The sequence below is a fragment of the Chiloscyllium plagiosum genome, unplaced genomic scaffold (assembly GCF_037043375.1).
Source record: "Chiloscyllium plagiosum isolate Xiang-an unplaced genomic scaffold, Cpla_swu_hap1 HiC_scaffold_15, whole genome shotgun sequence".
Classification (NCBI taxonomy): domain Eukaryota; kingdom Metazoa; phylum Chordata; class Chondrichthyes; order Orectolobiformes; family Hemiscylliidae; genus Chiloscyllium; species Chiloscyllium plagiosum.
Genome location: NW_028270153.1, coordinates 9,330,583 through 9,356,234, shown reverse-complemented (window position 1 = coordinate 9,356,234; position 25,652 = coordinate 9,330,583). Strand labels below are relative to the sequence as shown.

The 25,652-nt window shown below is 39.7% G+C and overlaps 1 protein-coding gene across 2 annotated transcripts in view; it reads left to right on the top strand.

The window, feature by feature from the left end:
• The window catches only part of unm_sa1614 (un-named sa1614), a 268,689-nt gene that overhangs the window by 228,962 nt on the left and 14,075 nt on the right, over window positions 1-25,652 (top strand). Inside the window, exons 22-26 of one of the 2 annotated variants that reach the window (XM_087994717.1) lie at window positions 857-1,097; window positions 4,173-4,370; window positions 10,559-10,619; window positions 11,700-11,758; window positions 19,661-19,839. In XM_087994717.1, coding sequence (XP_087850843.1) covers window positions 857-1,097; window positions 4,173-4,370; window positions 10,559-10,619; window positions 11,700-11,758; window positions 19,661-19,839 — 738 coding nt within the window. Of the gene's footprint in view, window positions 1-853; window positions 1,098-4,172; window positions 4,371-10,558; window positions 10,620-11,699; window positions 11,759-19,660; window positions 19,840-25,652 lie in introns of both variants that reach the window. The other variant, XM_087994716.1, reaches the window with a different exon arrangement.

Here is a 25,652-nt window from a genome sequence, read left to right as displayed (position 1 = left end):
TTAGACATCCACTATATTGTGATCAGAGGGCGGTATTTTCTGTCAACTGACAGTAGCAATAGTAGACCTTCCAGGACCTCAGCAAAGAATTACACCTATATCCATTAGAAAATGTTTGCAAGACAACATTTCTCACTTATAATAGTAACACAGTAGACTTTTACTTTGTATGATGGTGTCAAACAGGTGATCATCAATCTAAAGTCAATAGAAATTAAAATCAACAATGCTGTAAAATGTCTTTCCAATTCGCTGTCATCTATTTAATATTAATGCACAAAATCAAAATCTACATGACAAACATTTAAGTGAGAATATTACTGGAGACCAGTTTAGAAGCAAAGCAACGTTTCCCATCTGCATGCATGTAGTTTTTCTTTATTTGTTCACGAATGTAGCATTGCAGCTATTTATTGCCCATCTCTAATTGTTCAGAAGGTAATTAAGAATTAGCCTTTGCTGTGGGTCTGGAGTCACATGTAGACCGAACCGGGTAGGGATAGTAGATTTCCTTCGCTAAAGGACAGTAGTGAACCAGATGGGTCTTTATGACATAGTTACCATTGGGCTAGATTTATTTGTATTGCCTGTTGTAGATACTATATTATGTAGTCTGTTAAGATGTAATAATATCATTAACTGATGTTATTGGTGTTCATTTGCATAGAGTAAGCTTGACCAAAATATTACGGGCAGATTATTCTGCTCCTCAACTTACTGGAATCCCTCATGTAGTACCTCGGGCTAACATCCATTACCTTCTCTCTGAAAATATATTATTACTTTCAATCTTATTTTATTTACAAAATGATTGGCAATTTTATGTAAGATTTCTGTTTTTCTGTTCAAAAAGCAGGGACCTATTAAAAGGGAACGTTCTCTTAGGCCATACAGCTGTTACCAGCCAGCTGGCAAACATTCAACAAGTCTAGAGAAGCCTAACACAGTGGCTATCAGCAAAGACTCTCCCTGTATATCACGAGAGCACCGACGTGAACAACCCTGTGGATTGACCAATCAGTCGCGAAGTACAGAATCTCAGTCTTTATCCCCTGTATCAGAGGGGCCTCCTATTCCACCCAGAATCCCTATCAAAGGTTTGTATTTACTAACAGCACCATTAGCTATTGTGTAGTGTTTTCAAATGCAATTACTTCTGAAACTTAACTGTTAAGAACAGAAAACAATCTGTAATATATGGTTTTTCAATCCTATGTATGTCAAAGGTGCACTTTTTAAAATTTACTTGAGACATGGGCATCACTGGCTGGCAATCATTTACTGTCTCTCCATAGTTGCCCTTGAGAAGTTGATGGTGAGCTACCTTCTTGAACCACTACAATCCACAAAGCTCTTGGGGAGGGAATTCCAGGATTTTGATCCAGCGACAGTGAAGGAACGGCAATAGTCAGGATGGTCAGTGTCTTGGAGGGAAACCATCTGCTACCCTTGTCCTTCTAGATAAAAGTGGTCATGGGTTTAGAAGGTGCTATCTGAGGATCTTTGGTTAATTCTGCAGTGCATCTTGTAAATCATACACAGTGGTGTTACTGAGCGTTGGTGTTGGCGAGAGTGAATGCTTGTGAATATTACACTAATCAAGCAGGTTGCTTGCTTTGTCATGGAAGGTGTCAAGTTTCTTGAATGTTGTTGGAGCTGCACTCATCCAGGCAAGTGGGAAGTATTTCATCAAACTCCTGACTTGTGTCTTGTAGATGGTGGATTGGTTATAGTGACTTACTCACTGCAGTATTCCTAACCTCGGGCCTGCTGTTGTAGCCAGTGTTTATGTGATGAGTCCAGTTGCGTTTCTAGTCAATGGTAATTCCAAAGATGTGGATAGTAGGGGATTCAGTTATAGTAACACTATTGGCTGTCAAAGGGCAGTGATTAGATTATCTCCTATTGGAGATGGTCAATCCCTGTCATTTGTGTGGTGCGAATGTTACTTGCCAATTGTCAACCTAAGTCTGGATGTAATCCAGATCTTGATGCATTTGAACATGGACTGCTTCAGTCTCTGAGATATTGCAAATGGTGCAATTATTGGCGAACCTCCTCACTTCTGACCTTATCATGGAGGAAGGGTTCTTGATAAAGCAGCTGAAGGTGGTTGGAACTAGGACTCTACCCTGAGGAACTCCTGCAGAAATGTCCTGGAGCTGAGATGATTGACCTGCAACAACCATAACCAACTTATAGTGGAGAGTTTGCCCTGATACCGATGAATTCCAGTTTCGCTAAGCCTCTTTGATGCCATACTCATTCGAATGCAGCCTTGCTGCCAAGGGTTGTCACACTCACCTCGCCTCTGGAATTCAGTTCTCTTCTCCATGTTTGAACCTAGGCTATGATGAAGTCCGGTGCTGAGTGGCTCTGGCAGAATTCAGACTCGGCATTCTGAGCAGGTTCTGCTTGGTAGCTCTGTTGATGACTTTACTGATGATCGAGAGTAGACTGATGGCTTGGTAATTGGCCAGGTTGGATGTTTGTATACTGGACGTACCTAAGCAATTTTCCACATTGTCAGGTAGAGGTCAGTGTTGTAACTATACTGGACAGCTTGCCAAGGGGAGCAGCAAGTTCTGGACACAAGTATTCAGTACTATTGGTGAAGTGTTATCATGGCACATTATCTTTGCAATATCCAGTGTCTCCAACTGTTTCTTGATATCACATGAAATGAATTGAATTGGCTGAAGACTGGTATCTGTGATGCTGAGGATGACTGGAGGAGGCCAAGATGGATCATCCACTTGGCACTTCTGGCTGGAGATTGCTGTGAATGCTTCAGCCTTATTTTTTGCACTGATGTGTTGGGCTATCTATTGTCAAGGATGGAGGTATTTGTAGAGCCTCCTCCTCCAGTGAATTGTTTAATTGTCCACCGCCATTCACATCTGGTTGTGGCAGGACTGCAGAGCTTCGATCTGATCCATTGGTTATGAGATCACTTGCTGCTTAAGCTGTTTGGTTGCTTCACTTAGGTTTACATCTCACTTTTGGGTATGCTTGGTAATGCACCTGGCACATCCTTCTGCACTGTCCATGGAAGAAGAGTTGATCATCTGGCTAGATTTTAATGATTGTGGAATATGCTGGGTCATGACAGAACATATCCAGGGATGATGATGGCAGCATCTGGGACATTGAATTTCAGTTTTATTTATTGTTGTCACATACTGAGATACAGTGAAAACTGTTGTTTTGCATGCTATACAGGCAGATCACACCATACAAAGTGCATTAGAATAGCAAAACAGAGTACAGAATACAGTGTTGCAGCTGCAGACAAGGTGCAGAGAGAGATCAGAATTAACATTTGAAAGATTCAAAAGTCTAATAACAGCAGGGAAAGGGTTGTTCTTGAGCCTGTCTGTATGTGTATTCAAACTTTTATATCTTCTATCTGACAGAAGAGAGTGGAAGAGAGTATAACCGGTGTGGGAGGAGTCTTTGATTAAGTTGGTTGTTTTACCCAAGGCAGTGGGAAATATAGATGGAGTAAATGGATGGAAGGCTGATTTATGTGATGACTGGGCTGTATTCATGACTCTTAGTTTCTTGCAATCTTGGGCAGAGCAGTTGCCATACCACATTGTGGTGCATCCAGATAGGTTGCTTTCTAAGGTGCATCTATGAAAATTGTCTGTCAAGTATGATTCTGTAAGTATTGCTATGTCAGCTGTTGCTTTACTAGTCTGTAAGACAACTCTCCCAATTTTAGCACTATTCCCTAGATGTTAGCAAGGAGAACTTTGCAGGATGGTTACGGCTCTTTCAGCCACTGTCATTTCCAGTGCCAAGTAGCCTGTCCAGTTTCATTTCTTCGTTGAGATTTTACAGTAGTTAGTACAAATTAGTGATTTACTAGGCCATTTCAGATGGCAGTTGAGAGTCAACCACATTACTGTGGGTTTGGAATTAAGGTAAGTTTCTGGATTAATAACCCATCAATAATACCACTTAACCATCACCCCTTTTTTTCTGTAAAACCATAATTGCTTGGAATAATTGAATCTTAGCTAAGGTTTCTGCTATGAAACTGTACTATTGATTGTATATGGTTTTCAAGATGAGTGAATGATAATCAACTCAATTTTGAAAAATTATTCAACAGAAACAAAATACTTATGCAAAGTTAATTTACATTGATTTTATTGCTTTTTTAGCTCCAAGTGTCCCACCACCACCACCACCATTTTCTGTCAAGAGTCCTCCTTCTGGAAGTGCCACCTTTACCTCGGACAGCCCGTCAACTAAGAAACGACCGCCTCTACCCCCACTGACAACTAAGCATAAACGGACATTATCTGAGCCCACACCCAAAGTACCTCATAGCCCGCTAAATCGCAAGCAATCCTCATTTGGTATGTTTTAGAAAGTAGTAGAATATTCTTAGTTTTGCCTACACTGGTAATTTAAAGAATAATGTGAGAACAAATAAATAATTAAATGTACTTTTGAAAACTTAGAGAAGTATAGGAAGCACAGGAGTGAAATGAACAGACATTAGGAAGCAAAAAGAGGATATGGCAAAATATTGGCAAGTAAAGTTAAGGAAAATCCAAAAATCCAAATCGGGACATTATGGATGATTAAGGAAATGGTAAGAACAAGAGGATGAATAAGGAAAGATTGGGCCTAATGTCTGCTTGAATGCAGAAGATGTGAGTGTGGCTCTAAATGAGTATTTTGTCTTTGTTTTCACAAACGAGAGCGATGATGCGGAGGATATGAAAAAATAGATAAAATGAGCAGGGAAATATTGGAATGACTGACCTTGAAGGCGAATAAATCACTGGGACCTGATGAATTGTATCCTGGTCTGTTAAAGGAAGCCAGGGAGGAAATAACAGCTGCTCTGATGATCATTTTCCAATCATCGCTAGATGAAGATGAGGGTCTATTGAATTGGAGGTCTATGAGCACATTCAAAAAGGGTGTAGGGGTTAGGTCAAATAATTATAGGACTGATCTTGGTGGTGGACAAATTATAAGAATCAATGCTAAGAAACAGGATTAAATGTTACTTGCAGAGACACCAATTAGTTCAGAATAGTCAGCATGATTTAAGTTAATTAAATTATGTGAGGAAGTAATGAGGAGGATTGTTGAAAGTAATGTAATGGATGTTGTCTACACAAATTTTCAAAAGGCATTTGACAATAACAGACTGTCAGAAAAAAACTAAAATAAAAGCAAAGTGTTGGAGAAACCAGGAGATAGGTCTGGCAGTATCTGTTGAAAGGGTATTTTTGCAAGAATGAAGTGGTTTCCAGTGTTGTTTCACGGGGCTCAGGATTGGATCCCTTGCAGTCTGTGGCATATTGTAATAGTTTAGACTTAAATGTGGGAGGTGTGATTTGGAAGTTTAAGGATGATAAAGAGATTGACCAGGTAGGTGATAACAAAAAGGATGGCTGTCAACTGCAGGTAGATGTCAACAATTTAGTTGAGTGGGAGGGAAAGTGGCAAATAAAATTCAGTTTGGAGAAGTGCAAAGTTATGCATTTGGGGAGGGCAAATGAAGCTAGGGAGTACAGAATAAACAGGGGATATTGAGATTTAGAGTAAGAAGCCTTGGCATGCATGTTCACAGATCCCTGAAAGTATAGAAAATATATGGGGTGCTTTCCTTCATTAGGAAAGGGACTGACTGTAAGAATAGGAATGTAAGACATGAACTATATGACATGCAGTTGAGGAATTTCTGCAGTGCATCTTTTAGATAGTTCATGCTGCTACTGAGCATCAGTAGCAGAGCAACTGGATATTTATGGATGTGATGCTAGTCAATTGGGCTGCTTTGTCCTGAATGATGTTAAGCATCTTGAGGGTTTTTGGAGCTGCACCCATCCAGGCCGTGGGGAATATTCCATCACACTCCTGACTTGTGCCTTGTAGATGGTGGAGGCTTGTTGGGCTGAAGTGGGATTAGATAAGTGACTAGTTTATTTAGTCAGTACAAACATGACGGCTAATTACCTCTTTCTGTGCTATATCTTTTCTGTGGTTCAGTATTTAAATTTAATACCTATCTGCTAAACATCAGAAGTACTGTTTCATGTTTTCTTATCTGGATCAACTTCACATTTTAGTCACACTTGTTGCTTCTGGTGATTTTCCATGTGCATTCAGTTGAGAATAGTAATTTCAATGCACATTTTTATGCCAGTATTGTTGAAAGAAGACATATTTTGTTGAAGCTTTTTGACTTACACTCTCCAGAACATTTTGCAAGAATGCCAATTCAAGGGGCAAACCAACATTTATATTTCATGACAGGAATTTGTTTCTTGGTCGGCAAGTTGACTCAGGTAGAGTAGTTGCCATGGACAATGCACAACAATGTTGATTGACAGTTAAGTTCTAGATTTTGTTTAAATTTTAAACCAGAGAGGTTGACTGTAATTGTCAGGACAGTGCCCTGAGAAATGAACCAATAAATGACTGTTATCTGTTTTATTGATTTGAAACAAGTACATGTAAATGTTCTTGTTGTTTGCAAAACCAAGACCTCCTTTATTAATATTCTAGTTTCCATATGAACTACATATAACTTTCATAATAATAGATGTAACTATCCATGAAAACCAATCTTCAATGAAATGGCACCTAACCTCCTACCTGTTGGATATTTCTTCTATTTAGATGATGCATTTGCTAAATTTTTATCTGTAATTGCATTTAAAATTTTCCTTACATGTCTTAACGTATTCCTTTCTGACTCAAGTTCATTTATGAAATGGAACAGATTAACAAGCTCCCTTTTCTCCATATCTTAGTTGCGAAATCAACCAAAGCGGTCTCTACTACTACCTACCACAAACCTACCTTCACTGGTCAGAATTGTATTTCTGCAGTTCCATGCCCTATAAATTGGCCTTATCAGCAACCTTCCCTCTAAGCTACTTGACCATGTGTAGCTGCTCCAAGGTTCCGCGCATGCCACACAGGTCAATGCATTGAATTCCAGTTTCAGAAGTTGATGCCTCAGTATTCAAAGGTTTTCTCATCAAAAAGAAAATTAGAAGCTGTATTACTCATACGTAATGCCCATGCCATGCAAACCTAATGCGAAAATAGGTTTCAACAAGCCAATCTGTTGGATAACAGCTATCTAATCAGATTGTTTCTTGCTGTATATTGCACAACTCATGAAGTATCCACACGTGGTCGCTCTTGTTCCTGAAAAATGGCCAGTCCAATTCAGATCACCCTGGGAGAGTAGGGTACAAGCTAGCTGTTTGTCACTGCTACAATGCAGCAACAAGAATTGTATTCGCCACCAACAGGACGCGATCATCAAGCTAAAAAGACATTCTATCATACAAATGAGGAACGTGATACAGTCAGTTCTTCTATAATGTAATAGTTATGTTCTTGTGCAACCCCGTTAATTGGAAAATCGCTCTTTAGAAAGTGCTTTAAGTGTTGGTGCTGTAGTCGTGTTACAGCCAACACACATTTTAAAAGTTCATGCTGTAGAAAGTGTCCCCCAATTTGTCAATTGCGTTCCAGCAAATTTGTGTTGACAAAGCACATGTTATAACAGAATGACCTGTATATGAATTTTATGCCAGTTTGATGTCAGTAATATAGTCAGTATAGTCCAAAGACTTGTGGATCATTTCAACAGTATGCCCCTGCCATTGTTTGCAACAAGCAAAATACTAACTGCAGCCAACCAGCCTATGCTTGCAAAACTCTTAATATTACATATGATTCTGCAATTGAACAATATTTACTGGATATAGTTGGCAATCAATTCAGGATTGTCAATCGGGCTCATTGTGTAGTGCACTTGTGTGTACTGGAAGCTACATATATTAATACATAGATTCTGTTCTTTGCAGACAGAATAAATATGTTCATGCACTGCACACATTCCAACTTAACAAAATAAATGCCAACCAATCACTGATTTATTTCTCGGGACATGACAGTTAACCTGCCTTGATTAGAATTAAAGCAAAACCCAGCAGTTAACTGTCAATCCACATTAATGAGTGCGTTCTCCATGGCAATGTCTCTATCAAACTGAGTCCACTTATGTAGTATAAATGTTGGTTTTCCCTTTGAATTGGTTATCTTGTAAACTATCTTAAGAATCCAAGATGAAAAGCTTTGAAAGAATGTCTTTTTTCAGCAATGCTCAAGCTCTGTACTCATGATCAGTTTGCAGTCAGGTAGAATAGAGCAAAAGGTGTGCATATGTCAACTTCAAAGGTATGTAAAATTGAAATGCTTTAGTGCCATTGCTATCCATATTTAAAGGCTAGATTTTAAGCAAGTCCATCTCAGTGAACCTGTTTTAAGCAGTTTGAGCACATTAACAATATTGGATGGCTTGCCTACTGTCTTCCTGCCCATGATTGTCCCATAATACAGGGGATATGTGAGGCAACCATTACGCTGCCTGTCATTAGACCTATTCAAGCCTTTAAATAGTTATTATTGCCTACTCAAGACCCTCAGTCAGCCTCTACTGCCATAATGCACTCAACCATGAGAAATGGAAAGGACAGTTTTTTAAATACATTTAGTTAAATGTGGAAAGGGAGTGCCAGGTTATATTCATCAATGGGTACCCAGTGTGCATCAGGGTCACTCCCCCCCCAAAATGTCATCTCCCTCAACCCTCCATTTTGCCCATCCACTTTGTTTTTATTCATTCACCAGCTGTGGGCATCACAAGCATTTATTGCTCATCCTTACTTGCCCAGAGGGCTGTTAAGAGTCAACCACTTTGCCATGTTTCATCTGGAGGTACATGTAGGCCAGACCAGTTAAAGATGGCAGATTTCCTTTAAGAATTACTGAACCTGATGGATTTTTATGACAATCAAGAAGAGTTACGCGGTAACCACTCAACTAGTCTTTTCATTCCAGAATATTTTTATTCAATTCAAATTTAATTCTGTAATGATGGGATTCAATTGGGGTTCTGTATTATTGCCATTAGCACATTGTCACTGCCTCTCTGGCCTTCAAAGTGCACTCTCACAACCACTTCAACCTACACACCCCCTTCCTAGCTTGTCTGATCCCTCTCTGTCCAAAACATCCCAGATTTACCTGGGTCCAGTGTCTATATTTGATCTTTATGAGACCTCAGTGATCTAAGTCCCATCCTGTACTGTATTCTGGCATTGCTGGAATTGCTAGGACTGCTGGAAATCAGTCTGAGCAGCAGCTTTTGAGAGCAAGAATTCCTCTCATTGAGGAGACCCATTCTTAATGCAAGGCTCCCTTAGCAGAACAGGCCTTGTTAAAGTCAATCAGATTCCAGCCAAACTCTCTTCCAGCAGCCAAACAAAACCCTCCTCTCCAGGTGAAGTCCAACTGAAAAGCCTAAAGGCCAAGTATCTTCATATTTACAGGCAAACTAGCATTTTGATGCCTTTTAAGATATAATCTATTAAGACATTTTGAAGCAGCAGTGGCTTGCTTTACGAGTGAATAACACAGTTCTTTCTGTTGCTTAGCTGCAAATGGGAGCTCAGTCCCCTATAAAGGACTAGGAGGAAGTTTCACTCCTATAACACTGTCAAAAATAGTTTGATGTGTTGACCAGCTTAAAATAAGATTTACATTTGAGAAACTCACACTATCAGATGCTCCCTTGGCAATTAACTGAGTTAAATGACCCCAGTGAAGGCAACCATTTTGACTGGAACAACACACACATCCTTGGACAGGCGAAACAAAGACACGTACAAGAGTTCTTAGAGGCATATCATCCTAACCAGAACTCCATCAATAAGCACATCGATTTAGATCCCATCCACCTTCCTCTGAAAATAAGAACCGGAAATGATATCACTCCTCTTAAGAAATCAAGACCTACAAATAGAGAGGCAGGACATAACCACCAGCACTTCACCAGAGACTCTCATTGATGATGTTACCTAGTATGGTTGAAAAAAAAGCTTCAAGCTCAGTGAACTAACTTAGATACTTATTGTAAATAATATAGCTTCAGTGAAAATAATCTAGATTATTACATAATGGCTATTAAAATGTGCATTATATATAAGTGGGAAATTGTGTTCATCCGAACACACTCACTATACTATAAGGAATATAGTCTCTAATTGGAAAGAATTAGAAATATAAATGTTTTAATGAATTTATTGAAGCTTATGTTGAAAATGTGTTGCTGGAAAAGCGTAACAGGTCAGGCAGCATCCAAGGAGCAGGAGAATCGACGTTTCGGACATGAGCCCTTCTTCAGGAATGAGGGGAATAGATAATATCTATATTTATTTGTTATTTACTTGAAAGTTGGTATTTTTAATTTCTTGACAGTCCAAAAAGGGGAATGTTGGGCAAATATAGAAGGCCTCATTCCTGAAGAAGGGCTCGAAATGTCGATTCTCCTGCTCCTTGGATGCTGTCTGACCTGCTGCGCTTTTCCAGCAACACATTTTCAGTTCTGATCCCCAGCATCTGCAGTCCTCACTTTCTCCTTGAAGCTTATGTTACCAATGTGATAATTTAAACTGTAGACCTGTTCATAAATTGATGTTCCTTGTTATTTTCTAATGTTTAGAATCTACCCCACCATCTAGTCCGCCTCCTCCAGTGGTGGATAGATCTTCACCAAGGCCAAGGTTAGATACTCCCAAGGTTTTTCTTACTTTACTGTTTTATTAAAATATCACATTGTTTGGTTTTAACATGTGAAATGTTAACAATCCTGCTGAACTTAGATTGAATTTTGTTATTCACAATGACCTTACTTTTTATATGTAATTACAAAAAAGCTGCCAGCATTCGTCATGATCACTATATGCAAAGAATAACAGGGAAATCCAGAGTCTTGGTTCTCCATAGAGTGCACTGCAGTATTCCTATAGACTGATGTCTCCCTTGTGATGATGAATTGACAAAAATATTCACTCCAACACTGCTACCATATTGTAAAAACTCTGGAAAAGGTTACTTTTTTGAAAGGGTATGCTAGATTTTGAAAGATGTACTGACTTTATAATTACTGTGAAACACCCTTATTGGTACTGAAAAGTATGTTTATCTTTATTTTAGCTTCTATCTCAATATAGTCCTATGTTTATTTTACACTCTGAAATTTTAAATTAGAAGTGCAGTTCTTTGAATTACTGGCTTCTATGTGTCAATATTTCAATATGATTAAACGTCTACCTACTTGCTGACATTTTTCTCAGGACGTGAGTGTTGCTGGAAGATCAACATTTATTGTCTGTTAGCAGGTAATGATGAGTCAATTGCTAGGTCAGTTAGGATCCAACCAAATTGGTCTAGTAACATAGCCATTCTGCTATTATCTCTCATGTCCCCTGTCCCTGAGGACAGATTCCTGTCAGATTGATTGACCTTTGCAGATAGCTTTCTTTCTAGGCAGTTCATTTTGAGCTGAGCACAAAATTCAGATAATATCTATATTTATTTGTTATTTACTTGAAAGTTGGTATTTTTAATTTCTTGACAGTCCAAAAAGGGGAATGTTGGGCTTTATTATAAAGATCTGAAGGTTAAGTAGTTTTCTTCACAGACTACTTGCATGAAGTACATTTTATATTGCAGGTAAATTTATAAAAGTAAAGGAAATTATTCAAATTTTCTATTAAAATCCACAAATGAATTAAATTAATAGTTCTTCGTTCCATTAAACTTATTTCATTAAATTTTTTTTTCCCCAATTTGTGTTTCAGCATGCTGTCTCCAAAGATAACACATGGTCTTCATGCTCTCCCAGAATTACCAGAGACTGGTAAGGAAAACACCACATCATTGAACTTAAGTTTTACAAAGATATTCTTATATCAGGTGCAAACGTCGAACAAGATTGTTACTATTTGTAGTCCGCAACTTGAAAATTTTCTGTATTTTGCAGTGCTCAATTCTCACATTTACTGAGTTTCACTTCTTCCTTAATACTTTCAAAGGAGCAGAATAGTTAATTAGGGGAGCAAATGTGGTTCCTTTATTAAAGAAAGGCAGCAGGGATAGGCCATGTAATTACAGACCAGGTGGTCTGATGTCAATGGTAGGGAAATATTTGAAAACAGTTCTGAAGTACAGGATTAATCACGACTTGGAAAGGCAGGGATTGATCAGGGATAGTCAGCATGGATTTGTTTGAAGGAAACCCTACCCTACTAACTTAATTGAGTTTATTTTTAAAAAGGTGACTAAATATATTGATGAGGGTAGTGTAGTTGATGTGGTTTATGTGGACTTCAGCAAGGCCTTTGACAAGGTCGTATATAGAAGGCAAATCCAAAATGTAAAAGCCCTGGGATTTGGCAAACCAGATCCAAAATCGGTTTATAAATAGGAGGGAAAGGGCGATGTTGGAGGGTTGTTCTTGTAATTGGAACCCTGTGACCAGCAATGTACCACAAGGATTTGTGCTGGGACCCTTGCTGTTTGTCATGTACATTATCAACTTTAATGTGAATCTCGAAGGTTTAATTGGTAAGTTTGCAGATGGCACAAAAATTAGTGTTGTTGATAGTGAGGATTGTCTCAGGCTACAATCTCCTATCGATCAGTTGGTAAATTGAGTAGACCAATGGCAGATGGAGCTTAATCCCGATAAGTGCAGAGTGATGCGTTTTGAGAGGTCTAATAAGCGAAGGATATACACAATGAATGGTAGATTCCTAAGGAGTACTGAAGAACAAAGGGACCTTGGTGTGCAATCCCTGAAGATGTCAGCACAGGTAGACAGGGTGATGAAGAGGTGTATGGGATGCTTGCTTTTATCAGCTCGGATGTAGAATATACAGTCGGTTCTGCTACAACGCGTGCTTCTTCAATGCGAATCAGCTTTACCGTTATTTGTAGAAAGCAAACTTTCCTTACCTGTATTCGCTATAACGTGGTCCTGGCCACGTTAATATAAATGGCGTGGCTATTGCACTAAATACTTTTAATGCGAGACTGCACAAAACGGAATTATAGCGTTATATCAGAACTGACTGTAAGAGCAACAAAGTTTTGTTTCAACTTTATAGAACATTGGTTAGGTCACAAATGAAATATCATGTGTAGTTCTTCTTAGCACATTATCAGAAGAATGTGATGGCATGAGAGAGGGTGCAGAGGAGATTCACCAGGATATTGCCTGGGATGAAAGAACTCAGTTATGGAGAGAGACTGGATTTCCTGGGAGTAGAGGAGGCTGAAGGGGATCTCATTTAGACATACAAAATTATGAAAGGGATAGATTGTGAGAATCTTTTCCCCATGAAAGACAGCTAAGACCAGAGGATATAAATTTAAGGTGAGCAAGTGGTTGGGATATGAGAAGAAATTTTTCCATCCAGAGAGTGGTAGAAATATGGAATATGCTGCCTAAAAGGGTGGTTAAGACAAGTATCTCGCAACATTTAAAAAAATATCAGGATCGGTACTTAAAATAGCAGGGCATAGTCGACTATGAAACAAGCGCAGATAAAAGGGATTAGTGTAATTTGGTGTTTGTTGGTCAGTACAGAAATGATGGGCTGAAGGACCTGCTTCTATGCTCATTAACCTTGTAACAGAAAATTATCGTAGATGAATTACCTAATTCAAGAATAGCTTCTTCTCTGCTGTAATCAAACTTATGAAAGGACCTCTCATATATTAGAACTGACTTTTCACTGCACTTTGTCTGTAGCTGTAACACAATATTCTGCATTCTGTTTTATTACCCTGATGTACTTGAGTAAGGTATCATTTGTCTGGTTAGCACACAATACAATACTTTTCATAGTATCTGTGTACATGTGACAAAATCAAATAATTCTGCTCCTATATTTTATGGCCAGAGAACAGAATGAAAATGCAATTTAAAACCAAGAGGAATAAATAAGTTTCAGAGGAAAGATGAAAAGAAAATAAGAGAAGCAAAGAGGAATGATGGGAATAGACTAGCATAAAAGGATGTCCTAAAATGTTCTATCGGCATATAATTAGTAAGAGGAGTAGGGCCAATTAGAGACCCAGAAAGTGCGTTTGTATGTAGATGCAGCAGGCATGGCTGAGGTGTTAAATGAAGACTATTCATCAGTCTTTCCAAAGTTGGAGATGCAACCCAGACCAGAGGGTGGAACTAGAAAGGTTCAAAATTGACATGAAAGAAGTGTTGGATAGACTGTTGGCGCATTCCTGATGAAGGGCTTATGCCCGAAACATCGACTCTCCTGTTCCTAGGATGCTGCCTGACCTGCTGTGCTTTTCCAGCACCACACTTTTTGACTCTCTTTGTACTTAAAGTTGGCAGAGCACTGGGACTGGATGAGATACATCCAAGGATTTTGAAGGAAATGAGAGTTGAGATTGCAGGGGCACTGATTATAATCTTCCAGACTTCCGTAGATTTGGGGAAGGTACCAAAAAACTGAAAAATTGCAAAAGGTTTTTGAGAAAGGTCATAAGGATAAGCTCAACAAGTACAGATTAGTCAGTTTAACTTCAGTTGTGGAGATAGAAATAGGGTTAGGGTTAGGCCACAAATGGAATACCATGTGCAGTTCTTGTTGGCACAGTAGAAACAATTATTCAGGGTCGAATTAGTAGTCACGTGGGAAAAGGTGGGTTGATTAATAAGAGCCAGCATTCATTTCTAAAAAGGAAATTAAGTTTCACTAACTTGCTGGAGTTTTTGAAGAGGTAAAAGAAAAGCTAGAAGCTAATGCTATGTATGCGGTCTTGCAGATGGCATTTGCTCCAGTGCCACACAACAGACTTCTGAGGAAAGTTATTGGTCATGGATGAAATGGACAGTAGCAACATTGGTACAAAATAAATTGAGTAATAGGAAACATTTAGTCATGATCAAGGGATAAATTTTTCAGGTTGGAGTAAGGCTTGTGGTGAGGTTTCGCAGGGATCAGCATTGAGATTGCTGCTTTTCCTGATATATATTTGTGATCTAGCTCTTGATGTATCGGGACAATTTCACAGTTTACAGATGACATGAAACTTAAAAGAATTGTAAACTGTGAGGAAGACAGTGTTTGAACTTCTAAAGAACATAGACAGGTTGGTGGAGTGGGTGTATAAGTGGCAGATGAGGTTCATGCAAAAGGTGTGAGGTGATGCATTTTGGTAGGAAGAATTTTGAAAGACAATATAAATTAGGGATTACAATTCAAAAGGAGTGGCAGGAGCAGAGGGGCCTGGGTGTATATGTGCAATAGTTACTGAAGGCGGCAGAACAGTTTGAGAGAAATAATAAAGCATTCAGTATTCTCAGCTCAACTCATTGGAGCATAGGGTATGTAAGCAAGGGGGTGACATTGAACTTGTATAAGACACTTGTTAGACCTCAGCTAGAATGTTGTATACATTTCTGAGCATCAGTTATTGGAAGGATGTGACATATTGGAGGGAGCGCAGAAGTGGTTTCTAAGAATGATTCCAGGGATGAGAAATTTCAGTTGATGATAGATTGAAGAAATTGGGACTGTTCTCCTTGAAGAGTAGATGGCTAAAAGGAGATCTGATAGAAGTTTTCAAAATCATGAGGGGACTAGATAAAGTAGATAGGAAGAAACTATTACTGCTTGTAAAAGGATCAAGAACCATGGGCACAGATTTAAAGTGATTTGTAAAAGAAGAAAATGCAAGGTGGAAAAGAAGATTTTCAAATAGCCGATAGTTAGGGTATGGACTGCACTGCCTGGAAATGTGATGGAGACATATTGAAGCGTTCAAGAGGGTATTAGATGATAATTTGGATAGAAACGATATTCAAGTTTATTAGGAAAATGACAGAGATTGGCATGAGGTAATGATACTCATTTGAAGAGCCAGTGCAAACATGATGGGCCAAATGACTTACTTCTGTATCCTGAAATTTCTGTGATTCCATAAACTTTTTATCCATTTTGAGAATGCTAAGCAGTTCTTAGGCAACACAGCTGATTTGAACTTTCTAAAGCGTGAGCAGGAACACTGAGAATTTATATTCTGTTCTATTGTTGGGGCATTGGCATTCAAACTGTCCTTGTCCAACTGCCAAAATGCATACCTTCCAAAGGGATTGGGTGATAGAGGGGTACCACTGGTCATTGATCAGTCGGATATTTTCATGTCTCTAGTTCCTGATTGTTGAGGCCATTGAATATCCACTACCATGGATATGCATGAGCTAGATTTTTAAAACCTGTCAGGATCCAGATTGGAGACATTTGCGCATGTAACTTGTCATCACTGGACCATGATGATTCTCCGACACGATTCCAGCTTCCAAGTCGTTTGGCTGCCTGTCCAAACAGGAAGCAGCCAATTTAGCTCAATTAGAATTAATTTCAGGATCTGTGATGACCTAGTTCTCCTGCCAACTGGGATTTCTGGTTCACAACACAAGCAGCCCATGTCTAGACCAATTTGGCAAGCTCCAGGTTAGAAATGTGGGAAGCACAAAGGGTCACGTGAGAACTCTCACAATTTCCCAGTGTCCATAGTAAACATTAGGCTTTGGGTGCTCGAGCTGGCTGTCCTCCGTCAACCTTCTCTCCTCTCTTCTCCCAGGATCATGGCCAAGCAACAGTGATATTGGGATCCAGTGAGACTTAATTGGATTTACCCATAATTTCTGAAGCATATTGGATCACAGGCCTATTGGTGGCTACCAAAGATTTTTTCCCCCTCTTCACAGAAGAGGCACCATTCCATACATCTCATGCATTTAGGGGAGGTGATGGCATGTGGTAATACCACTGGACTGGTAATCCAGAATCCTAGACTGATCACCTGTAGATATGTTTAGAATCCCACCATAACAGATGATGAAATGTGATTTCAGTGAAATCTGAAAATCAAACAGATCGTCTAATGGTGATCATATAACCATTGCCGATTGTCGTAAAGTCACATCTGGTTCACTAATGTCATTTAGAGAAGGAAACTGCCATCCTTGCCTGATATGCACTATATGTGACTCCAGACCCATAATGATATTAACTCCTAATAGTCCTCTGAAATGGCACAGAGAACCAATCAGTACAAAAGCAATTAGAAATGGGTGATCAAATGCCAGCCTTGCCAGTGACACCCATGTCCCATGCAAGGATATAAAATAAATCGAAAATGGTGGTCATTGCAAGGCCAGGGAAATTACTCAATGACCTAGACAATTTCTACTCACGTTGCCTTGCTCTCAGTAACAAAATTCTTCTAAACACATTGAGTCCCACCTTGGAAGCAGCAATATGCACAACACCAACCTTCCCCAACATAGTCCCAAACAGAACTGAACTGGTCCGAGCAAATCCTAACACTGTCAGCACATACAGCTTACAATAAGGCCTGAAGATAGGTCCCATCTTTGTTGACTGATCCTACGCCCATGATAAAATATGGTGTACAGGCATGCTGTCACTGCTCTTCAAAATTATCCACTGTGAAAACCCAACAGATCGTCAAATCTGTGCTCAGTGTGTACCGTGGAAATCAAATTCACCTCCCACAATGAACAGTTGAGTCTCACAGAGATCAGTCCCCTCATTGCTCTCTTCAACATATCATAGAATCCCTACAGTGCAGAAAGAAGACATGTGGCCCATTAGATCTGCACTGACCATCCAAAGAGCACCCCCCCCATTCTCTATTTAAATAACCCATTTACCATGGCTAATCCAACTAGTCTGCACATTCCTGGTCACTACAGGGCAATTTAGCATGGCCAATCCACCTTATTTGCACATGTTTGGGAGGAGACCCATGCCGACATAGGGAGAATGTGCAAACTCCCCACAGACAATTGCCCAAGACTAGAATTGAACATGGGTCCCTGGTCCTATGAGGTAGCAGTACTAACCACTGTGCCACCCACAACATACATTTTAATGCTAGTAAATTCGCTCCCAAAGGTCCATGGCTCTTCACATATGCTGACTACTTTGCTCTGGCATTCAAAGCTAACAAATGTGAGGAAATTGAGAAAACATTCACTGAAAATCTATTCTCTGGAAGCCTACATCAGCAAATTAAAAGTTAACCCAAACACTATCAAGACTATTGTTTTACCTGAACAACTCAAAGGACGGGGAAGAACGTCATGTCCAGTTCTGTGGTTGACCACTCATCCATGATCCAAACTCAAAATATCTTGGTATCACTTTTGCCAGTATATTGATTTACCTGCAAAACTATGAGAAAACCAAAACCCAGGTCAAGGCAAGAAAATGAATGTTACATAGGGAGATTGGCAAGTACAACCTGCGATAGCAGAGCCAACAGACCACATGCTGATTCACTGGCCTTGGTCTACCCAACAGTAGAGTGCTGCTGCCCAACTTGGAACCACCACACAAATGCTGTAGATATCCATCTCTGGGAAGTCATTAAGATTATTTCTGGGGCATTGAAATCAACACAGCTCAAATGCTTCCAGTGCTGACACATACTGAACTTCTGATACCCACTGGGAAAACATCCTCCTCAAAGAATACTACCATGTATCAGCTGATGATGCACCCTCATTGAAACAGGACTTATTAAAAAAATACACACTCTTGAGAGTTGCCTTGTGCCTACTGCTTTACAAGCTAACATAAGCCTCCCTTCTTGATCATGCGCCTCCAAGTTGACTGCGTATATCTACAAATACAACTTGTTAACTGACCTGAATGGTGAAAGTCACTGGTTTCAATCTTCCACAAAAAATCTGGACAACCCTCAGCTGTCGAAAGGGTTAATACTAAAGACTGCATTAAGTTCCACCCAATTTGATGATGCCATGAGAACTTGGGTGATGAAAGGCAGAACATCTGAAAATTATCCAGGGAACAGACTATTATGCCAGATATCACTATAGTCTTAGTAATAACGTCTTACTAATTTAGCTTATACCTGATTGTAGTTGTGCAATAAACTGCATCCTGATTAAATTGCTGCGTTTTCTGATTAGACTACCTAATGGGTTTCCTCTACCATTTCAGACCAACAAAGTCCTGTAAGCCAAGTCAGAACAAGAGAATGGTGACAACAATCTTTGCAGCCACATATTAGCAGTTGAGTAGTAAGGGTATGGAATGCTTTGCCTGCAACGGTAGTAGATTCGCCAACTTTAATTACATTTAAGTCGTCATTGGACAAGCATATGGATGTACATGGAATAGTGTAGGTTAGATGGGCTTCAGATTGGTATGACAGGTTGGCGCAACATTGAGGGCTGTAATGTTCTATGTTCTATAAAGATCAGCAGCTTCCCCTTCAACCAGTGAGACTGACAATCATGTAATGCTGAAGCGCTTCTGTGGCCATTCAGCAAGTCCAGTTGCTATTCTTTAACTGACTGGAGTATCTATCATGTCCAGCACATGCCATTGGGAGCTATGATGTGAAACTAGCTGCCATGATTAAAGATGTATCTCTGTCTAACTCAGTAGAGAGCAACTGAACCTGATTTGTAAGGCTAAGAATCACATTGGGTGCTCCAATTAAACTTTGAACTTTACAGCAGCCTAAAGAAAGAATTATGAATGCAGATGTTTTTGGAGTGTGGACAGGTTACAAAATACTTTCTGTTTGGTTCCTCAATGTGTATTTGTCATCACTTCTTCGGCTGCGAGTACAGTCTTCAGTCAAAAATCTGTTGCTTCTGCTAAAAAGTTGAAAGTATTGTGCAACTGATTTCCTTATTTGAACTGTTTGGATGTATTATTTTCTATAGATCAAAAGAAACCTGAACAACTCTACTCCATACCCAAAAAATCCAAAAATGTTGCAGAGGTTAGCCAGAGGTCACCATGGCCTGTTACTTCACCTGTAATGTCTTCCTTTGCTGAACCAAATAACGATACGTATGCTGTGCCTGGAAACCCAATACCACTTCCCCGGAAAATGAATATGGTAAGAAATGAACACCTTTTTACAATTGGGAATGCATGTTTAGCAATGAGATACAGTACTAGTTTGTTAATGTAATGAAATTTTGTAATTTAATGAAGCATATTACTGAACTAATTATTAAAAAGGATGAAATTTATAAGATAATTGATTAGGAATTGGTGAAAATATTAAGTCTTCTGTTAAGCATGAATTATGGTAAATCTTATTAAAACCATCAGACCATTGCTAGAACAGGCCATTTTCGTCCTCATCAACAGTAGTTTACTGACCTAATTTCAATACATTTCTGAAAACCAAAACTTCTGGCTCATCACCCTAAGATCGAGAGAGTTATTTTGGTGGTAGAATCAAATCAGACACTAAGTGAGTATTGATGTAATAAGATGTATCTATTTGAGAGTCTGTATTTAGCATGCAATTTTAGTCCTAATGATTGATTTACTATACTTTCAATTTGCCTGAAGTTGCTAAAATAGGCATTTGTAGATTTAGCACTGAAACAATGATTGGAAACAGTTCTTGTGGAGCAATGTATATGGGTTCCATGCAGCTACTTGTACTGAGTATGTGGAGTGCACAGGCTGACGCACAACCACAGGTTTCAGGATAGGTGAGGATGATGGAGAGAAAACACAAGCTCATTGTAATAGACAGGCAATCCTGATAGAGGAGGACCAAAGGAAGAGGCTTGTTCTAAATGGAAGGAGTTTTCTCTTTCCTATCTCTCTCATATGCAGTAGGTAGTGTTGCTCATCATATCCTTCGCCTTCTCTTCCTTCATCCTGCAGATCTGTAACCAGATGCCGTACCTAACAGGTAGTGAGAAACTGAGTTAGCATTTCAGGTTGAGATGATCGCTCCTTAGAATAATGCGGAGAAGCACAGTTCTCACAGTTCCCAGATGAAGTCCTCAGAATTTCTAGAATAAACATTGTTCAAGGATTAATAATCCTTGATAAATGCCAGTGAGAGAATGGGCCTTTAAGTAGCTGATGAATTCTTCAGTAACAGCTTATTCACTCTTATGTAGCTAATGTTTTTAGATTAGTGTGGAAACAGACCCTTCGGCCCAACAAGTCCACACCGACCATCCGAAGAGCAACCCACTCAGACCCAATCCCCTATATTTACCCCTTCACCTAACACTACGGGCAATTTAACGTGGCCAATTCACCGAATCTGCACATTTTTGGACTGTGGGAGGAAACCGGACCACCCGGAGGAAACCCATTCAGACACGGGGAGAATATGCAAACTCCACACAGATAGTAGCCTGAGGTGGGAATTGAACCAGGTCTCTGGCGCTGTGAGACAGCAGTGCTAACCACTGTACCGCCTAATGTTGCGAGACATTTGGTCAAACCCTTTCCACCAAAAAGGCATGTAGCTTTTTAATGTGCTCTAGCAGTCAATTTAACTGGCAATCAATGACATGAAAATCCTCTCAGTGGTTTAGATAATGTTTCATGCTAAAGTAGGGCGAAGCCAGCATTTAGTTCAAGGTTCCTGATTTTGGCTGTCTTGCAGGCTGTTTAGCCCCTAATGGACCCAGAGGAAATTTCCCAGTAAGCGTATTACCAACAGTACACCTGCGGTTATAAATAATGACATTTTCATGATATCTGTTATCCTGTACACAAAGCTCTGACAGAAGTTGTCAAGAATCCAGAGAAAGTATATTCCTGTCGGGGTGAAAGGGAAGGCTGGTAGGTATAGGGAATGCTGGATGACCAGAGAAATTGAGGGTTTGGTTAAGAAAAAGAAGGAAGCATATGTCAGGTATAGACAGGATAGATCGAGTGAATCCTTAGAAGAGTATAAAGGAAGTAGGAGTATACTTAAGAGGGAAATCAGGAGGCCAAAAAGGGGACATGAGATAGCGTTGGCAAATAGAATTAAGGAAAATCCAAAGGGTTTTTACAAATATATTAAGGAAAAAAGGGTAACTAGGGAGAGAATAGGACACCTCAAAGATCAGCTAGGCAGCCTTTGTGTGGAGCCACAGAAAATGGGGGAAATATGAAATGAGTATTTTGCATCAGTATTTACTGTGGAAAAGGATATGGAAGATATAGACTGTAGGGAAATAGATGGTGACATCTTGCACAATGTCCAGATTACAGAGGAGGAAGTGCTGGATGTCTTGAAATGGTTAAAAGTGGATAAATCCCCAGGACCTAATCAGGTGTACCCAAGAATTTTGTGGGAAGAAAGAGAAGTGATTGCTGGGCCTCTTGCTGAGATATTTGTATCATCGATAGTCACAGGTGAGGTGCCGGAACACTGAAGGTTGGCAAACGTGGTGCCACTGTTTAAGAAGGGAGGTAAGGACAAGCCAGGGAATTATAGACCAGTGAGCCTGACCTCGGTGTTGGGCAAGTTGTTGGAGGGAATCCTGAGGGACAGGATGTACATGTATTTGGAAAGGCAAGGACTGATTCGGGATAGTCAACATGGCTTTGTGCTTGGGAAATCATGTTTCACAAACTTGATTGAGTTTTTCAAAGAAGTAACAAAGAAGATTAATGAGAGCAGAGCAGTAGATGTGATCTATATGGACTTCAGTAAGGTGTTCGACAAGATTCCCCATGGGAGACTGATTAGCAAGGTTAGATCTCATGGAATACAGGGAGAACTAACCATTTGGATACAAAACTGGCTCAAAGGTAGAAGACAGAGGGTGGTGGCGGAGGGTTGTTTTTCAGACTGGAGGCCTGTGACCAGTGGAGTGCCACAAGGATCAGGTGCTGGGCCCTCTACTTTTTGTCATTTACATAAATGATTTGGATGCGAGCATAAGAGGTACAGTTAGTACGTTTGCAGATGACACCAAAATTGGAGGTGTAGTGGACAGCAAAGAGGGTTACCACAGATTACAACAGGATCTGGATGAGATGGGCCAATGGGCTGATGAAGTTTAATTCAGATAAATACGAGATGCTGCATTTTGGGAAAGCAAATCTTAGCAGGACTTGTACACTTATTGGTAAGGTCCTAGGGAGTGTTGCTGAACAAAGAGATCTTAGAGTGCAGGTTCATAGCTCCTTGAGTCGCAGGTAGATAGGATAATGAAGAAGGCGTTTGGTATGCTTTCCTTTATTGGTCAGAGTATTGAGTATAAGGTCATGTTGTGGCTGTACAGGACATTGGTTAGGCCATTGTTGGAATATTGCGTGCAATATTCGGAAAGATGTTGTGAAACCTGAAAGGGTTCAGAAAAGATTTACAAGGATGTTGCCAGGGTTGGAACATTTGAGCTACAGGGAGAGGCTGAACAGGCTGGGGCTGTTTTCCCTGGAGCGTCAGAGGCTGAGGGGTGACCTTATAGAGGTTTACAAAATTATAAGGAGGATGGATAGGATAAACAGACAAAGTCTTTTCCCTGGGGTCGAGGAGTCCAGAACTAGAGGGTATAGGTTTCGGATGAGAGGGGAAAGATATAAAAGAGACCTAAGGGGCAACCTTTTCACGCAGAGGGTAGTACGTGTATGGAATGAGTTGCCAGAGGAAGTGGTGGAGGCTGGTACAATTGCAACATTAAAGAGACATTTGGATGGGTATATGAATAGGAAGGGGACTGAAGGGTCTGTTTCCATTTTGTACACCTCCATGACTTTATGACTCTACCAAGATTTCCAAACTCCTTTTATCCTCTGCTTGCTTTTCTTGTCTTTGCATTCAGTGATGCCCATCGGACTTGGTCACCTTGATGGGAAGATCAAAGCCATTCTTCAACCTGTTATGTGGTATTGACCCATAATAAATGAGAGTTTTGCTAAATCTCCAAAAGGGACCTCCAGGAATTATACCTGACCAGAATTAGGGAGAGAAAAAACAACCAAAGAAGTAGAATTGAAGTTTGAGTCTGCTGTAAAACAATCTTCATTGCGTTTGGTTACTGAGATAGGAAGGCAGGGGGAGACCAGATAAAGAGGTACAGAGCAACTTGAATTCCATATTCCTTTTTTTGTTGTTTTTAATGGAACAGGATTCAGGCAGTTTTTTTTTAGAAGACTGTCTGCTGTACTTGGTTAGCACTGAACTGGAAAAGTTAAAACTTTTCCCAAAACTTTTACCCAGAGTTATGTTTCTGGGCAGAGTTTTCAGATCCTAATGTGGGGAAAAAAGACTGGGTCTAAAAATACCAGCATCAGCCAGCATGCAGGCACCATTTTCTGGACACCATTACTAGTGATGGCTGTATTAAGTGCAACTGGTTCAGGGTCCAGAAGGTCTTATCAAGAACATGTCAGTGATAGTTACAGGAGACCAACAGTGATTTTTTTCCAGTCAATTTCCAGTTTCCCAGCACAACAGGAAGCAGTTCATTTCTTGGAAATGGGCACCCAATGACAAACTAGTGTGAATCAAGCCAAAAACTATTATTTAGGTGGAGTGCTGCTCCCACAACAAACCCACCTCCTGAATCTGGAGGTCTTTGATTGTCCCTCTCACTTTAAGGGCCCATAACAGGGAAACTGTCTGTATGTCAATTAAAAGATGACCCAGTCAAAATTCCTGTGAATCGCCCACAACGGCAGATTTTATATCAAAAACAAAGGGAAAATCTAACCCTCTGATTTAAATTTTAATCTTGCAATCCGAATATTGGTGGTGTAGCTAATTTTCCAGAATACATAAGTACCGTTCAGTCAACTCCAATGATACAGTTTATCCTAATATCTAGCAGTCTCCACTTAAAAGATTTTTGTTTTCAAATTTCTGTCTAAGAAAACTAAACGGCAAATATCAGTATTTTCTCAGTGGTTTCTTTTTAAGAGATGTGTGTGGGGATAATGTGCACGCTTGAACAGAGACAGCTTGAACATACCTGGGAAAGGAATGGAAAACTGTTGGAGCCTACAGAAATGCAAATATTAGTAAGAGATAAGGGGGAGAAAATGACATTTTAAATAACCATTCTGATGGAGAGACCCTAGATTTAGATTGTCTACAGATGAAAACAATGGAAATGCTAACTTTAACATTCTAAACTAGCAGGCCAAAATGACTCAACTGTTAGCAGAGAGAAAAAAAAAATGCAGATCCAAAATAAAATCTCTCTCCAGCCAAGATGAACAGCTGAGATGGTCATATCATGTCTTGACAGCTGTTTGCAGTAGCACAGCCTAAGATGACATCAACTCCAGTTAAATTTCCAGAACCACAATTAAGATGATAAAAGACTCACATCCTCAAATTCCTGTGAGAAAGCCAAATGTGGCTGTATGAGATTCAGAATTTTGGCACATTGTCAAGATAAACTATTCAAATCACAGATTCATAGTCTCATGCGAAGTACCTCAAATTAGAAAACTACCTCCAGTGTCAAAGCTGTAAGGGATTTGAAATACTTTGCGCAAAACAGAAAGTGATCAGCCATTGAGCATTTTAATTGTCTTTGAATGACGTCCACAACTCAAAATTGTTCATGTTAACTACGCAAGGATCAGGCTTCAAAAATGAAACCTAAATTCATATTTTTCAAGATAATTGTTTGCATCAAGACTTGTCGATAAAGTTGTTGATTCCAGTAGTACCTCATGGACCAAGCTGTAGAGTGCCAATGGTGTGAAGGGTCAGAGTCATTGTCATCTTTGATTTTCTCATTGCCACATTGTTCACACAATTGCAATTCACACTGGATAAGTAAATGGAAAGATTTATTTATTGTCATTACCTAGCCCACAGAAATTAAGTCTAGTTGTACACCCCTCACATAAAAGCAAACTATTGCAGATGCTGGAAATCTGAAATGAAAACAAGAAGAAATTTGGCAGCATCTGTAGAAACAGAAACAGATTTGAAGTTTC